Source organism: Phycodurus eques, chromosome 11, assembly GCF_024500275.1.
Source record: "Phycodurus eques isolate BA_2022a chromosome 11, UOR_Pequ_1.1, whole genome shotgun sequence".
Classification (NCBI taxonomy): Eukaryota; Metazoa; Chordata; class Actinopteri; order Syngnathiformes; family Syngnathidae; genus Phycodurus; species Phycodurus eques.
This window is the reverse complement of record NC_084535.1, coordinates 14,804,799-14,822,993: the sequence shown is the minus strand read 5'-3', so window position 1 is coordinate 14,822,993 and position 18,195 is coordinate 14,804,799. Positions and strand designations below refer to the sequence as shown.

The window sequence follows — 18,195 nt, the reverse complement described above, 5'->3', positions numbered from 1 at the left end:
CGTTATACAACCCACTTGACCAAACAGACATGCTGTAAGAACAAAAAAAAAATAAATAAAATAAAATAATAAAATATATATATATATATATATATATATATATATATATATAAATAAATGTCTGGGATGTGATGCTAAACGATGTTAGACTTGGAAGAAAGAGGAAAAGAAACAGGATTAAAAAATGTGAATGAGGAGGAGAGTCGGTTAGTCTCAACACTTGTACAATAATAAACACGACAGAACACATTAGAAATTAATTTAAATTTAAATTAATATCATTTTAATGAAGTGTAAATTTGTAATAGATCCCTGGTACTCTCTGCTGTTGAGTCTGCGGAGCCACTGAGTGAAGAAATACGGTAATATACAGTAGACTACAGACCGATTGACAGTATTATAAAATTAGCATAATGGCTGCTTGACTCAAAGCGAACAATCAGTACATGAAAACAAGTGTAGAAAAGAGCAAATAAATAAATCAATATTTTCCAGTCTTAAGACGATGACATGAAAGAAAAAAAAAAGAACCTGGATCTTAGTGTCAACAATGTCAAGTAGAGGTGTGAGTACAATTCACAAACACATTTAGCGTAGTGTTCCGATTACTTTGGCGCCGTTGAAAAGCAAAATATACAAATAGACCAGAGGAATCATCATCATCCGCAAACACCGTGTAAACACAACACGTTTAAATCAACAAAGGCACACAAAGCAGCAACCTTTCTAATAGTGTTCGACTGAGAACCTTAACACATCGTTAAAATGATAACTTGCTTGTGTAATTACATCATCAGGTCCCATTACAAGCCCCATGACCCAGAAACAAAATGCATATCCAAAAAGACTCGTCAGTCAGAGTAATATACAACAGAGTATTTACACATCAAGGCAAGCGTAAGATTAAAGTGTATGAAGGAACGGAAGGGACACCGTAATAAATAAATAAAATTACTACAATAAAGTTGTATTATTGAAAATGTTAACTAAATTGCAATATTACACAAATAAGAGTTCAAGTCATCGTTTCTTTGAGAAAAGCACTGAAATCGAGAGAAAAGTCAGACTTACTGAGTTGTAATTTTACTATAATAAAGCCACATTGTTGTAAGAAACAGAATTTTACAATAAAGTTCAAATGTTAAAGGAAGGATAGAACAGTATATTAAAGTCATCATCTTATTAGAGTGTAGAAGTTTGTTTACTATAGTAAAGTTTAAATAGTCTATTATTGGATGACAACATGTTACGAGAACAAAGTTATAGTATAATGTAAGAAAAGCTGTGATGTACTAGAAAAAAGAAATAAATATGGAGCAAAGTAGTAATTTGCCTGAAAATAAAGTGTTAATATTACAGTACGAGCGTAACCGTATCGATGCTTAAAATGAGGTCTGCTGTAATATCACAAAATGTTAAAATATTATGACTAAAATAATGAAGTTGTTAAACTACAAGAAAAAAATTCAAAATGACAAATTAGTCGTATCACGAGAACAGAAGATAAAGGTTATTTTACGAGAGAAAGGTTGTCAACCTCCTGCTCATAATATGAAGACTTTATATGAAGGGTTTATTTTCATTACTACAACTTAAAAAATGCAACGTCACTCATTACAACTTTATTCTTGTAATAATACAGCTTTATTTGTGTACGTGTATTAATTTTTTTTAATGATTTTGAGTGTTGAACCTTTATGGCCCTAAAATATGTCATAGAGGTGACACCAACCGTATGATTTTTTTTTTTTAAAGTACAACATATTAATTTCTTTGTGTATAACTAACTCTGCCCTCAATATGTTTTCCTCCTGTTTTTCTGTACACCCAGTTGCCATGGCAAAGCTAATTAAAGACTAATGTTGTACCAGTAAATGGGAAGACATATTTAGTTTTTTTTTTATTATCATGCACGATGCAAATCACTAAACCTAAGCTTCACCACACGGATACATAAAGGGGTTAATCCACATTCCAGAAAAAACCCCGACTTATTTTAATACATTCTTTAAGATCTCACCACAAAAATAACTCTATATTAGACACAGTGGATGCACTTTGGTTATACATGAGGCGATGGATTCTTTTTTTCAAAGAGATTTCTTTTTCATTTTAGATGTTTGTTCCGTCTCTCTCTCTCGCAATCAGTATCAGTATATTATTTAAATGTGTTAGGCCACCCCCGGGCTCTGCAGTAGTCTGATAACGAGGAGTTCCACAGGGCGACGGCTCAACGCGAAGACCACTGCACAAAGTTGACAGAAGAGCTCCTAATTCTCTCAAAGGCGCACATGAAACAAACATTCAGCTAATCTCGTTCTTCGTCGTCTTTCGAACACATACGTGCACAAACACGCGTGCACAAACACACGCACAATGTACCTTCTGCTAGCACGACGGCTTATCTGAATGAGAACAGAAGGGTGGATAGGCGTGCCAATTAAGGAGGCAAACACATAATTAAGATCATGTTATTCCGACGGGGCTGAAAGTGACTAAACAAAGTCATTTCACAGCCTTGAGAGATGTAATGAGAGTTGACAAGGAATGCATTACATCACAGCAGGGAAGAGGGGCGGGTGAAAACACGACCTAACACAAAAGTACAGCTTTGCAAAAAAATTAAAAAAACAATAATAATTTAAAAAATATTGCATTCAAAACAAGCCCATTAGCAATGTCACAAAAAGTGTTGGTTGGACAGACCCAGTGCGGGACCACCAATCACGCTGTCCCTCCTTTCCTACTGCGGACAGGGTCTGGCTGCACTTGTGAGCTCGGAGAAGGATGGCTGGAGGCCGCGCTGTGCTCAAACGGATGACAGTCTCCTGGGTCGCACATCCCTGCAGGTCCACGGGGCCCCGGAGAGCCAGGAGGACCCTGAGAAGTTGCACCAGGACGGCCTTGACAAAGGCAAAAAAAGGAGGGATGTCATTACTGGGGTCCGCAAGCCACAGTTCCAGAGCCGCATTGAGCGCTTTCATCCTTTTTGCTGTGGCTCCCTGTGGCTTTGGAAAATAAATTAGTATTTAATTCAAATTTGAATGAGTTCTTTTGTTTTTCAATTGTAATTCTAAATTTTAAGATTATGGTGCTCTGGAAATATTAAAGTTTTTGGGTTTTTTTGTGTCGTTCAAAATATGCGTCACAAGCGTTGACGTGCGACACCTGGTGCCAAGATTTGAGCTATTCGACTCCCGGTAGGAAAGCCATGGATAAATCCAAGAAAATAAAAGTTCCTGGACAAAACAGAATGTTTAATGCTACTTGCTACATAAACTATATTAAAAACAAACATCGCTCACACCGCATAGACGACAACAGGTGTGAAAATGAAGACGACGTCAGTTGTCTCACTGCCCTGAGTGAGACAACTGACGATGCAGAACACTGAGGCTCAGTGATGACATAACACAGAAGCAGATGGCATTTTTGGTTCGTTGAAGGTGGATAATTTAAATTTGGCTTTGATTTCATACATATGAGGAGGACTCCAATCCATTCATCCATCCATCCATCCATTTTCAACATCTCTTATCCTGGTTAGGGTCGCGGGGCGCTGGAGCCTATCCCAGCTGATTTCGGGCGAAACCCGGATTACACCCTGAACTTGTCGCCAGTCAGTCGCAGGGCACGAGGACTCCAATAGACATTGACAATTTTATTTGAAAGTAAGCTTCAACCAAGCATCTTTTTTCAAAGTTCAAGATGTTTTTGTTACATGCAGAAATAAAATGGCCCATTCTCTGCAGCAGTTCATTGATTTCATAAATTCAGCACACTATATATTTTTTTTCTACATACATGTAGAAAAAAATATATATATGCAGTGTCATACACACTTTAGATGTCAAAAGAGTTTTGTGGCTCCCGGTGTTTTTTGCTTGTTTATGTGGGAGACGGTCCAAATTTGCTGTTTTGAGTATTTAAGGTTGCCAACCCCTGTTCTAACCCCTCGGCAACCCTGCAACTCCAGCATAACAAGCGTGCCACGACTGTTCCTTAACTTCTGTTCAAAATTATTTATCCATCGTAAAAATGATCATAATCAGATCCAGGGGCAATTATGTAATATGATGGCGTGATTATTAGGGTTCCCACACAGAACATATTAGGTTAAGGACAAGAAGTGCAACTGCTTGCTGCACTAGCCACATGGCTAGTCGGTAAACAAACACACTGCAGCTCAGCTTCTGGCTAGCAGATGTCATGGCTCGAGACATGCTTTTGGCATTTCATCTTGCGAAGCGTTTATGAAACGCCATTCTTCTATTTAGTCAAATGATTATCTTTATTTGGATTCATTAGTCTTAAAGCGAGGTTCTCAGCAGTCATGGCAGTAGAAATGTTTCCCCATGAATAATTTTATCATGGCAGATATTCATATCCCATGTTGCTAAGCAACAGCGTCTCATGGAAATGCAATCCAAATAGCTCTTTGTATTTCGCAATGCATACGTTATATAGAGCACAGACACTCATGCAAGGTCCGGGTGTGGCTACCCTCTCTCTTACAGAGCATGGATTAGTGTAAGCCTTCAATTACAGCATCCATCTCATAAGCAGGCTGATCACATCATATCACAGGGAGTTGGCACAAAACGAGAATCACACATCTTGCCGTGTCCTCCCCCCATCCCCGAAAACACAACTTGGCCTTTTCATCACCCCTGCCATCCATCTCCTGCGTAACGGCTCACACCACACTGTCTTCAGCTTTGCGCTTATTATCCTGTCACTATTCGCACAATTTAAACAGAGAGTGGAACAGTCCCGAGGTCATACAATTTGTAGTTCAAACAAAATATCCAGGAACAATATGCAGTTGTTTTACATTTTACATTTGTTGCAATACTTTTACAAGCTCTTTGAGACCATGTATCACCAGGAATCTGTGAGTGGATCAGTGCGTCAGGGAGACTGGGGCCACTGGAAGGAAGAAGAGGATTGCGAGGATGATGGCTGACGTTGAGAGAAACGCCACTTGGATGCTTTATGTGGACAAATTAAATTAGCATCTTTCCAACAACTAGCTGCCAATTAAAATCAAACTGTGACTCTCTGGTTCCAAAACCAAGTCCTTACAGATGAGCAACCATATTTTGTAACTTTAAGCCAGTGTTCAAAATGGACCCTGCAGTTGGATTTATTTAGAGGCAGTAAAACAAAATCAACTAAGCCAAACAAGAAGAAAAAAATCATGAAATTCAACTTTTATCAATAGGTAGTTGGCTCGGGTTCCATTTTTTAAAATTTCAAAGTACTTCACTAGTGTGTGTGATGAGGGGTTACGCCTGGTCGGAGGTCAGCGCAACGTCAATGCTCTTGTGTTACTATCCTGTTAGACATGTGATAATACCGCGACTGAGTGCCAGCCAGTTGAGGATCGACCCCACCAATCACCAAAGTCAGGCTCAACCGTGAGTCTAATGAGGACAAGCGCTAAGGAGAATGGATTGATGGATGGATAACGTGATAATGGGAATGGAATCCAATATACATGATTCCCAGTCTGACAGAGGGAAGCAGAGGTGATCAGCTAGATCACTTCACAAAGTAGGCCATCTCTTGTTCCTTTTTAAGTAACTTCAGTCTCATTGACTTGATTCTTGTAAGCTTGCTGTGCATGCATTACCCTGGAGAACTCGCCTTCCAACAGCTATCCTTTAAAAAGGGAGCAAGAGGCAGGCTTGCTTTGCCCCCCACATAAATTGCACACCTCCGTGGATGAGATGAACGGCATTAAGGTCAGTATTAACTCTGCCGTCACAAGCTGAAAATCAAAGAGGCTTTGCCCACTTGTCATTGCTCCATCACGCCTATGGGATGCTATTTTTCATTTCATCGGCGCAGGGGAAAAACTGACATCCTGTGATGCAATCTGAGAGACTTTTGTTTTGGAGAAACTTTAAACTTGTTGTTATTTTATCACTTTAGATTGTAAATGCTATTCTGTTAGCGGTAAATGGAAGTACCTGGTTATAGATCTTTTAGGGATGACTCTCATTCCTCGACCTGGGTGGAAGTACCATGTTCCCCACTATATCGCGGTTCATCACAGATTTTTGAGCGATCCTTTTTTTATGAGGCGTTACACTTCACAGACAAGTGGGAATTTAGAGTTGTGAGCCTTGAGTGTAGTATCACATTGTGCTGCAACGCGCTGTGCCTGGCGTAACTCTGCGAGAAGGCGGGCTACACCTGGTTTTGGTCATTTCGAGGACCGACGTCTGCACCGGTCTGGGCGTCACCACACCCGACTTTGATCCTGTCCAATTGAAGCATTCCCTTCATAAGTTTCGCAAGGAGATTTCTCTATATGCGGAAGAGGACACAGTGATCCGTGCTTGACTGGAGCATTGAACATAAGCGGGTAGAATGAGCTGTGAAAACTGCTGGCGACTTTAATATGTCTGCAGACCTCATCACTATCCCCTCCAACGATCGTTCAAGCCCCACCACCCCACAAGTCCCATGGCTGCCCATAGGCCAGTACGTGGGATGATTTTAAAAACATGATAATAATAATGATCATAATAATAATAATTAGTTCAATGATTTTATACAATGATTAAGAGGGTTGGAGGCCTGCTGTCGAAATGCTATACACTTTCATCTACCACACATGTCCAAGGAGCTTGCATGTCTGTCTGTCTGCATGAGGCCAGAACAAATTGACCAAAATCACGTTAACTCATCTGCGCCAAAACTTAAGACGTGGTCCCAGTAGACATAGGTTTAGACGGACTCTCTGACACCAAAACCTCACTCTGCCAATCTCCAAGGACACACCCTTGCTTAGAGAGTCTTGCGTGTGCACGAAAATCAAGATGTGCCAGTTTTTACAAAACCAGCTGACTTTAGTTCCATAAAGTTACATGGGTCGTTAACATTTTTAATTTAAATACACCATCTAATTATCTTTGCTTTATGTGTCAGTTGAGAGTGTGAGAACAGGCGCTCTGGTATACTTTAAAAAGTGAGTTTTAATAAGTTAGTGTCTTTTAATAAGTTCAAATATGTTTAAAGTGTGTGAGAGGGGTAATACTAAATATACAGGTATATATTTTAATATGGTCTCGCTATAGAGCAGATTTTTACCTGTTGCGGGTGGGTCTGGAAAATATCCCCCACGATAAACGGGCGTTCACTATAACAAGGCAAGGAGTCGTGTTTCGAGCCACTTGAAAAATATAATTATCGATATTCATCCTCATTTGAACTCTAATGGAAATGGCTCCAGTATGTTCCTCAGCTAAACCCATTGTAGAATCGTGCGTGTGCGTTATTCATCAAAGGGTTGCTGCTGACAACAGCTCAGTGTTGATGAAAGTGGTGGGGCTGAATCAACACACAATTGATTAAAAGATTGCCAACATTACAAAGCTATGGGTCGCGGCAGAGTTCATACCTTTGCATACTGTGTTAATAAAAGCATTGGATTCTACAATTCTGGGAAGACTTCCTCCAAGATATTCGAGTGTTTGTGGGAATTTGTGCCCATTCATCCACAAGGACATTTGTTGCTGTTGGACCTGAGAAGTTCAAGTTCATTCCAAACGTGTTTAATGATGTTGTGGCTTCTGAAGTTTCTCCATTCCTAACCCATTGCTAGCATGCCTTTATGGACTTTGCTTTGTATACTCAAGGACAAAAAAAGTCTTGATAAGAGGACAAATTAAGATTCAGGGACTGACTCTATTTAACCCCTGAAATGTTAGTCATAAAAGCCATTCATACAATTTCAACTGAACAGGCCTAGAATTCACAGAGTAAGTAAATTTAATTGAGACGCCGATTTCATTAGTGCACACGTGTCAAACTAGTGGCCCGGGGGCCAGATCCGGCCCGCAACATCATTTTATGTGGCCCGCGAAAGCAAATCATGTATGTCGACTTCATGTTTCTTGTGAAAATACCAAAATTGGTGTCTTGTATAATGTTGAGATATTGCAAGCATTTTGTTACAATCATCTTTTTGGAATAAATGTTATAACAGTTGAAATTTTGTTTTATTGGCTTCTGATTTTAAAACTAGGTATCCATCAATTTGTTGTGTTTATGTCATTATATGAGACAATATTTTATATGGGTTCACAGTCATAACAACCCTCCGAGGGAAGCCATAACTACAATGTGGCCCGTGACAAAAATGAGTTTGACACCCCTGCTTTAGTATATAAACAGGTCTTGCTTGCGCAACAAAAACTGGCAAACACTGATATATTGTAGCGTATATGAAGAGTTTCCACAAGCTATTTTCTGGTCTTACCTGGTGCTCCCATGGGTCCTGGATCACCCGGTAGGCCCAGACCAACCTGACCTCTTTCTCCTTTCTGACCCCTGTAGCCTGTGTAAGAAAATCCAAAGTCTCATTGTACAAATAGCTGAAATGCTGACTGTGTAGTGTCATGTGTGCTTGAAGAATGTATACAGTTAGTAATGTTAGCACAAATGCCACAACAAGGTCTTATTCAAGGAGATTCAAGGTGGCGATACACTTCTCACACCTTCACATCCGTCCAGGGAATTATGCGAATTAACTCCTGGATGCTATAAATAACACCAAAGTGATGGCAATGTCAAATAGCAGCTCTGTGATTATTTTGAGTGAAGCAGCTTTGCAAGTTGACATCCAAACAGGAGACACTGTTCCCACTGTCGGTCCCATACCTTGAATAATAAAAGACATACCGACATGCCGTCAAAAAGTGGAAATCATCAAAGGAGCCATCTGTGCGTTAGTCGACGACAGCGACACAGGCGCACAGCTTTCAAGATTCCACAACAGAGCAGAGGCTGATCAGATTGGAAAACGATCAAAGGCGGATTCACTCAACAAACACAATTAGAGCAACCCTTTCTAGGGATTAAATAAATATATTTGCAATCACTGGGCCAAGACAGGTAAAATTAAATGCTCTCTGAATCACAGATGACAAAACAAGTAGTTAGGTAGTCAAGCACAAGCTGAAAAATTTTCTCACAAGAAGTTAGGAGCAAATCCTACAAAAGGTTGAGCACTTTGATACATAAAACATTAACTTTATGTAATATTAACCCTATCAATCCTACAGTATATTGTATACTGTAGGTGGTATGTCAGTGGCAGTGTTGGATAAACATAATATTTTTGTTTTCAGCTAACAACATTGGAGGTGTTTGAGGTGCATGTTCTAAGGAACCTTCCTTCAACACACTCCAGAGACCTTCAAGGTGTTAATGACATTTGAAACTAAGCTTTTTCAAGTAACCATCACAAAAATGTCTGCATATTGTACCAAATTTACTCCTTCAAAAGGAGTTTTACCATGTAAAGGAGCAAGTGTGGTGTAGCAAAACACCCTCTAACCACCAGGTAATTCCCCCTTTGTGGCACTGTTATAAAAAGCCCCAAAACATTTAAGACACAAATGATAATAATTTATAATAACAAACATTAGCTTGATCTTCCCATTATGCCCCCCCCCCCTCAATTTAGTTTGACCCTAGGAGGACTTAATTAAAAAAAAACTGAAATGGTCCCTGATAGGAAACAGGTTTCCCACCTTCCCTCTATAACGCCATGCACAGTTGTTCATTCTTTACACTTCCCAAGCAACAAGCATGTGAGAATGTGTGAATATTCCCCCCAAGAGGCCCTTGACGTAATGGAGTCAGGACCAGCAGTAGCATGGTGTGCATCTTGTGAGCACTGACAGGAGCATCAAGCATTGTGCTGCCTGGCCCAAAGGACAAACGCTTCAACGCTTATGTGTCACAGAAAACCTCAGAAAAAGGGCTTGCGATCGCTCTGAAAGTATAGCATGAATGAGAGAAAGCGGTTTGGGGGCGCTTCGTTGCAATAATGAAACTACTTTTCAGCACTCACAAAGCCTGGGGGATTTCATTCAGTGGGAGGAGACACTCTGCAGGAGAGAATACTCCAAACCTTAAGCAAAAAGAAATACTGGGAAATGCATTTCGGTTGATTGCTGCTCTTTGATTTAGCCAAAATTGCCATTGTGTGTCCATATTTGGCTGGAAAAAAATGGCTTTGACTGACACTAATGGACAAAATATGTTAGTAACAAAAAATGTGCTGTTACAGGGTGGAATTCAAGCTTAATTGATTGGATCGCAGTTCTGCACATTTGCACAAGGCATTAATCTATTTCATGTATTAGCATCTTTTTATTTTTTCTTTGCCTTACCAAAAGAAAAAAAAGAATTTATTTGAACACAATTGAAGAATACAAATTGTGGGACCAATCACCAGTACAGTAAGTGACATTACTATACTGTGCAAATTCAAATCATAAAACACAGATTGAGTCAGTATAAAGGGACATAACAAATACTCTAATACAAAATTATGTTAAAACAACAAAATGTAGAATTATAGTTGACTCTCCAAAGTTGAACAACCCAAGTGGTACAGTTCGGAGTTCAACAAAAGTTTTTGGGAAAAATATGCATGCATGTATGTCATTCTTGTGAGACTTTCACTCAGTGAGCATCTAAAGGATTAACTCATTAAGTGGGTGTGGCTTGTATTTTTTTGTGACGCCAAGACAAAAAGGTACCTGTGATGACAAAGCAGAAAAGTGTAATGATAATCATTCATTTATCCATTTTGTGTCTATCAGGTATCTGGATGACAAGTTTGACTTTATTTCATTGTGCAGTGATTAACTTCTTGTTATACATTTACAGCAGTGAGGAATGATCCAATGTTACAAAAAGTAGAACAAGTTGGACGTTAACTTGCATCACATAACACATCATGTTCGACGTTGGAGGTTCCACTGCATTTAAATGAGTGGTTACAAAAAGGGATGGTGCAGAATGATTTAAAAACACAAAACAAAAAGAAAAAAATCTAAATTGTGGATTTTAAAATGAAAGAAAATAAATGGATGACATTAAGCATGCATCCATATGGCAAACAGACGGTGGCCATTAGAAATCAAACTAAAGACAAAAAGAGAAAAGGGACTGTACATTTAACAGAAGGCTTATTTTTCATCATAAACAATTCATTTTGGCAGAGAGGAGGAAAAGGCAAATTGGATGTTCCAGAGGAGCACAGTCTCCAGCGGAGGATGACGAGAAATAATGAGGAAATATTACCCCCCCAAACTCTCTCCCAAGATGTGTAGTCAACAAAGAAAGCATTAGGAAGTTGTTGAATTTTTGATTTATCAAGGGAGATAACGTTCCTCTTCATTCTCAGTAAATATTTATTGCAAAGCTGCATTAAGACCACCCTATAAAACACTCTCTTGCACAGCACAGAAAATAAAACAAGCAACCAAAAATACAGGAACTGTGTAACGGGAGGCATCAACACAGCACACATATTTATAGTGTGGTTTTTAGTTGCCGACATTAACTGTATTATTCATGAATGGGAGCAGCAGCATTTCATATAATAGCTGTGTAAACATGTTATGGTTGTTGTGAGGTAGATGCAAAGCTCAGAGACAACACAGTTGGAAGAATAAAGCTTGGGCAGTGGGATTGCTAACAATCCACCACCCTCTTTCCTGACTGTTCCCCCCTGGATTGAGGTAGCAATATTTAGACCATTTTCTTGTGTGCACTGATAAAACTCTTATTCACAGTCAATTCTTCATTTGTCTTCATATTTCCCAGACAGCCGCCGCGCACCACACACTCCTGGCCTTTTTCCTCTGCTGCCCGCCCCTCAGTCTAAAGAGAAAACACCCATGAATCCCGACAAAAATAAAACGGTATCTTTATTTTTCTTCATTGCCGGCCTGCTGCAGGTCTAAATTTAATTGCTCAATCGACCATGTGTTAGTCTTTCTTCATATAATAAAATACATCTACAAATAGAGGCTACTGTAGATCACCTCAGTATGGAGTTCTTGTGTGGTGGAAGTATAAACATGATGACGACGATGACAAAATAGTGTAGTGCATTAATGCGGCCTACATTTACATACGTTACTCACTGGCCACAGCATTACGTACACCTGCACAGTCAAAATGAGAACCAATACAGTACATAGATGTGTGGGGCAATACTATTCCACCCCAGCCTTGTAGATGAAAGTAAAAGGCATGGGTGACAACTGAAACCCACAACAAGCATTTTTCACTCCAGGTCCATCTGCTGCATCTGGTGAGTTACTGCCCCACTTGGGCCAAACGCAAGCGGGCGACAAAAGGCACAAATAAATTCCTCAATCTATACCAAAATGTAATAGGTTCTTCCGTGGTTCATGCACTAAACGTCAACAAGGTTTGCTGGAAATCATTTATTTGATTTAGTGACTACTGACTCAATAACTAACTTTTTGCAGTAGTGTATCATTGCATTGTATTGTGAAGTGTCCCTTACACTATATTGCCAAAAGTGTTTTGGTAACCTGTCTTGACACATATGATTTTGAGTGATATCCCATTGTAAATCCATATGGTTTAATATGATGTTGGTCTACCCTTTGCAGCTGCAACAGCTTCGACTCTTGCAGGAAGTCTATTGTACACCAAATTCTCTCATCTATGTATTTATGGACCTTGCTTTGTGCAATGGTGCACAGATATGTTGAAACAGGAAGGGGTAATCCCCAAACTGTTTGACTGTCCAAAATCTCTTACTGTGCTAAACCATTCAGAGTTCATTGCACTGGAGCACAGGGGCTAATATTTTGGACATTTTCAACATTATGGCATGACTGTGCACCAGTGCACAAATCATGGTTCATAAAGACATGGATGAGAGAGAGTTTGATGCGGATGAACTTGACTGGCCTGCAAAATCCTGGCCTCAACCCTATAGAACAGTTTTGGGTGAATTAAAGCGGAAACCGAGAGCCAGACCTTCTCGTCCATCATCAGTGTGTGACCTCACAAATGCGCTTCTGGAAAAATGGTCATAAACTCCCATAAACACACCCCTAAACCTTGTGGAAATCCTTTCCAAAATAATTTAAGATGTTATAATTGCAGAGGGTGGAGCGATATCATGTTAAAACCCATGGATTAAGAATGGGATATCACTTAAATTCATATCTACGTCAAGGTAGGTGAGCAAATGCTTTGGAAATATAGTGTATATTGTTCCTGTCAAGACCAAAACATTAGGAACATCTCTAAGGACTATGCAGTTTAGTTCTACAACAGTGCAAAACTACAGTACAACCACAATAATATTTTTTTTAAATATGATTTAGGTCTCAAATCGTCCTGGGTTATGCTGGTATAACTAATGTTGGGGCCAGTGAGGGTACTTAAACAATGTGAATGTGCAAACAACAAAACAAAAATAAACAATATGCATTGATGCATCGTAATAATTGTCTATGATGCATTTGTCCCGCTAGAAAAACTGCATCAGCGAAATAATCTGGTTTAATTGAAGTACTACTGGTGTACACAGGGAGCTACCCCCATGAAAAGTGGTTAAGAAAGTATCAAAACTTTTCACTCTCCACCAATGAGCAGCTCAACTCATTCCAAGATTGAAAAAAAGCACACCTTCCCCCCCCCCCCCCCATTGTTAAATGTGTGTTTTAAAACTATAAACAGGGATAGCACAATATTAAAATAAATCTGTACAGTACTAAATAGCACATCACTATTCTTTGCATTGCATCGTATCGTACTGTGTAAAGTCACAACGGATAGTAATCGAACTGAATCGGAATGCAAATGTACTGTTCTACTGGCAGTGCAGTGAGATACGATTCGTATTGACTCAGTCAAGGGGTTGCACATCCCTACTAGATAAGGTAGACAAGGTTCGGCAACAAAAAAAGGATTAATAAAATTTCAGTGGGTAGTTTTAAGTAGGCTTTACACGATCAGGATTTTTGGGGCCCATCACCGAGTTTAAAAAAACGATAACCGATCACCGATCCAATCACAAGATGGAGCAATGTGTCTATTTAAATGACCTGTTCATTTACTGTATATACTTGTGTACTTAATTACTAAAAAACATATATTTACAATAAATAATATATCTTTGTTCATCTATTTATGCCAGGGAGGCATCGTGACAGACAGAACAACTTAATGGTCTTCATTAGATGGCAAGAAGTACATACAGTAATTTATGTATCCAATTTTTGTGACATTTTTGTTTGTTGGCGTGCCGTGAGATTTTTCAATTGTAAAATATGTTCCTTGGCTCCATAAAGGTTGGAAATCACTGTAGTCAGATCATGTATTCTAATCAGTCAGGTCAAACCAACATTACAACATGACAGAAATAATGGGTGCTAACTTACTGTAATTAAATTATTTTATTGTAATTAAATTACTTCACCCACACCGAAACTTTAGAGCATGATTCGACAGAATGGCGGCATGTTTACATACAACCGTTAGCGCTAGCAATAGCTTGCTCGGCTACATAACGTTTTTGTTGCCTGCTTGCGAGCCGTATCCTATTAAAAGTATGTGAACATACCTCAAGCAAGCCTTAAACGAACGTCCTCTCCTGTCCTGAGCACCGGTCACCACCAACACACGTTTTTCCCCATTTTGTCCTTATGATAAAGTCGGCACGATCCACTCTTGTCGTTGTCGCCACGGTAACGTGTGTATCCGGTCGCATTTGAGTTGACATTTTATTGCAGTAGTCTGACATCGTGCAATCGTGAAAGAACAAATTTGTCTTGTAGTCTGATCCGGGCATTACAGTGTTGTCTGTCTCAGACGTGTTGTCTGTCCCACACTGCCAACATTTTACAATTCTTTTTTAATAACTTTATTGGCCGTCAGATAGTTACAGTACTACGTCAAAAGACGCGACAAGGCTAAAAATAAAATAGCTTTTGAATTCAAATATCCTGTGCATGATGGCGACGCGGAGTAAATGTATTTTGCGAATTATGACATTAAATCCGAGCAGCATAAAATGCTAATCAGGCCGATAAAATCGGTGTAAAGTCTAGGTTTAAGCAGTCAATGTTAAGCATGTGACTGATAATTGATGTAATAAAATAAGGCGATGTTCCACTCCAGATGTTCACCTTGGCCGATGGGGTGCATACCTTGAGGACCAGGAGAACCAGGCTCTCCTCGTGAGCCTGGTAAACCGTCCTTGCCAGGTAGTCCTGGAGGTCCATGGATTTGTGAGGCTAAAATCCCTGCAGGCAGTTTCTGCAGCAAGGTAGCGCTTGACAACTTTTCTAGAAGACACACCAAATATCACAATAAAAATGTGTATCAATCAATTATTAGAAAGATCACAAATTTAGAACCATTTGTACCTTCAAAGATTCTTAATATTTCAGTCCTGATGAACATTTTGACTTCTTCCATGAAGGTGGGGTCGTCCTGTGGATAGAGATGGAAATTCATTTTCCTCTAAGAATGAAATGTCAGCTGTAGTGATTAAGTTGAGATAATTGTTATAACTCCATGGAACTCAAGATGCTGCATATCTTATCCCTCATCTTAACAATCTCCTCCAGACTGTTTGTAGAAATAAACATGTCAAAGATTGAGCCAGGATCATTACGACCGTTACTGTAGGGTTTTGGGGAATTTTTGTTTTTTTATCAAAGTCTTCCAAACGTGGGGCATGTTTACAATAAAGCGTTCAAAGTAAAACAAAATTTTTCCTCTGGATTTTTGAAAAAAATTACACTGGGTAGAAAGCACATTTGTAAAATAATAACAGTATGGTGGTCCACCATTGGTGATTTGATTGTGATTTACTCATGCCTGTCTATACTGAACACAAATGTATTGTCCTCTGCTTTTAGACAAAAAAAGTGTTTTATTTCCAAATTTGTTCGTCTCTAAAAAGCTCTTGCAATGTAATCAAATGGACCATTTAAAACTATAGTCATCAACCCTTTGCGACCAATGGTCAAAATCAGCTTTGTCTTTCTGTTTCCATCTCCCCTGCTCTGATCTTCACTTGACCGTGGATGTTCACTGGTGGGACAGGCATCATAGAACCACAACAGCAAGTATCAGTTCTAATTACAAATTTGCAGTTGAAATAATCTCTGGAAACTGTTCCAGAAGGAGTTACTGTTAAAATCATTGTTTACCAACTGTCCCGGAGGGCCAGAATCTCCTTTTTGTCCCGACGGTCCGCTCGGGCCAATCAGGCCACCATCTCCTGGGCGTCCTCTTTCTCCCTGGACACCTCTCTCTCCGGGAATTCCTGGGTCACCCTGCATGTTTAAAACCCGAACACACAACACATGATGCTGCTTGAATTTTCTACCGTCACAGTTTCAGTTATGTGGTAATACATGACTATTCCTCAAAAGATGCTAGTTATTGGCCCATTTCCATTACAGTCTGTCACCCTTTTGAAAGGTCCCAGTATCTGTTTTTATACTACATTTCATACTAGTCTAACTAATCTAGCCTAAACTAATCCAATTGAGGTGAATTTAAAGAGCCGATATCAAGCAATGTTTTTAAAAGGGTTTTCAAGGGGACGTATTTGACAAAAAACAACTTTTTCTAGTATTTGGGATTTAATATTGTCTCTGGTGGCACGGTGGACAACTGGTTAGCACGTCTGCCAACTGGTTAGCACGTCTGCCTCACAGTTCTGAGAAACCGGGTTCAAATCCGGCCTCGCCCGTGTGGAGTTAGCATGTTCTCCTTGTGCCTGCGTGGGTTTTCTCCGGGTACTCTGGTTGCCTCCCACATCCCAAAAACATGCATGGTAGGTTAATTGAAGACTCTAAATTGCCCGTAAGTGTGAATGTGAGTGCGAATGGTTGCTTGTTTCAATGTGCGTTGCGATTGGCTGGCGACCAGTTCAGGGTGTACACCGCCTCTTGCCCCAAGATAGCTGGGATAGCTGGGATAAATCAGGTCATTCGAATTTCTCGAGCTTATCTACATCACCAGCGAAGATCTCCGCCTTCACTTTCCAGTCCCGAGCCAGCACTGTCAACATAACAAACACGTGTGCCTCTTCTACATGGAGGCAACCAATCAGAGGAAAGTGGGCGGTCTTAGCCAAATATGGACAGCGGATACAAAACTGTGTCAGAAAGAATTAGCTATCAGAGGGGCCTTTACAAGACACTCATATGACAAAACCAAGGTGTTTATTTTTTTCAATGAAATTTAAACTTTTATAGTCCATGTTACAGAGGCAAATAGCCAAAATATGGGACCTTCAAATTATTTATGCAGAAATTAATCTGTCTGTACACTTTATAATTAATCTGATTTCATAATTTTGCTTTTCACTCACTTGCATATTGTATGACACAATCCAACCCAACTTTATTTAATGAGCACATTGAAAACAATGTTGTCAAAAGTGCTTTCCAAGCGTTGACATTAAATCACAAATAGATACATAGATGAACAATGAGTTGGAAAATTTATGTTTTATATATACCAAATATTACTTCTAGTAGTTTTATACAACCTCACATGCTTTATTGTTACATTGAGACTACTAGCTCTATGTTCGTACTAATTGTTCCTAGCCATGTTGTACAAAGATAATTGTTTCGCTTTCCATCTATGTCTCTCTCATTTCGATAAAACGAAGGGATTTTCTGTCTGGGCTTTAGTAAGAGGTGACAACTTGTAAGACTTGTACCTTTTACTCTCTTTGCAAAGACTTTTCTTTTTTTGTAATAAAAACCCACAAAGACAAGATTGCTTCCTTACTTATTCTGTCAGAAAAAGATTTGCCAAAACAGTTGGTGTCAGAAGTAGGATTCTAGGATTGTTCGCCGATGCAGCGCTGTTGTTTGTGTTCTTGTTTTTGTTTCTTTTGTTGTCATGACAACAAAAGACGAGGGATAACACAGATAAATTGAAAATTTAAGTACCTGAAATGTAGAATTATTACTTGTAATTGTCCGAGGATCTCTTCCCCGTGTAGATGTTTGGTCTGGGACCTAAGGTGATAGAGGAATCACCCGAAATGTAAGAAGGTTTGTAATTTTTCAATGTTTCGAGAAACTATTCACGAGTGGATATTTGGTCTGAGAAAAATTATAAAAAATGCGTATTTCTAATTGATGATTGAAAATTGTAAATAAACAAAGGTTTATTATTTTTCGGGTACTAGATAGATCAAAATTATGGTTAATTCCATTTAATAAATAAATAAATTAATTAATAAATTAACCCAAATGTGACAAGCAAAATGTTAACTACTTACTGTGAGGGGTGAGAATATCGGTTTTGTGAAAATGCGCAATTCACAACACTGAGTTCAGAACCACGATTTGTTTA

General features: G+C 39.2%; 1 protein-coding gene across 2 annotated transcripts in view; it reads right to left on the bottom strand.

Annotated features, from left to right (window-relative positions):
- Positions 1-125: 125 nt before the first annotated feature.
- The window catches only part of LOC133410161 (collagen alpha-1(XIX) chain), a 129,925-nt gene continuing 111,855 nt past the window's right edge, over positions 126-18,195 (bottom strand). For both annotated transcript variants that reach the window (XM_061690959.1, XM_061690960.1), the window contains 5 exons: positions 16,023-16,148; positions 15,231-15,297; positions 15,012-15,149; positions 8,273-8,350; positions 126-2,903 (listed from right to left, as the gene is read on the bottom strand). In XM_061690959.1, coding sequence (XP_061546943.1) covers positions 2,725-2,903; positions 8,273-8,350; positions 15,012-15,149; positions 15,231-15,297; positions 16,023-16,148 — 588 coding nt within the window. In that variant the 3' untranslated portion in view covers positions 126-2,724. The remainder of the gene's footprint in view (positions 2,904-8,272; positions 8,351-15,011; positions 15,150-15,230; positions 15,298-16,022; positions 16,149-18,195) is intronic.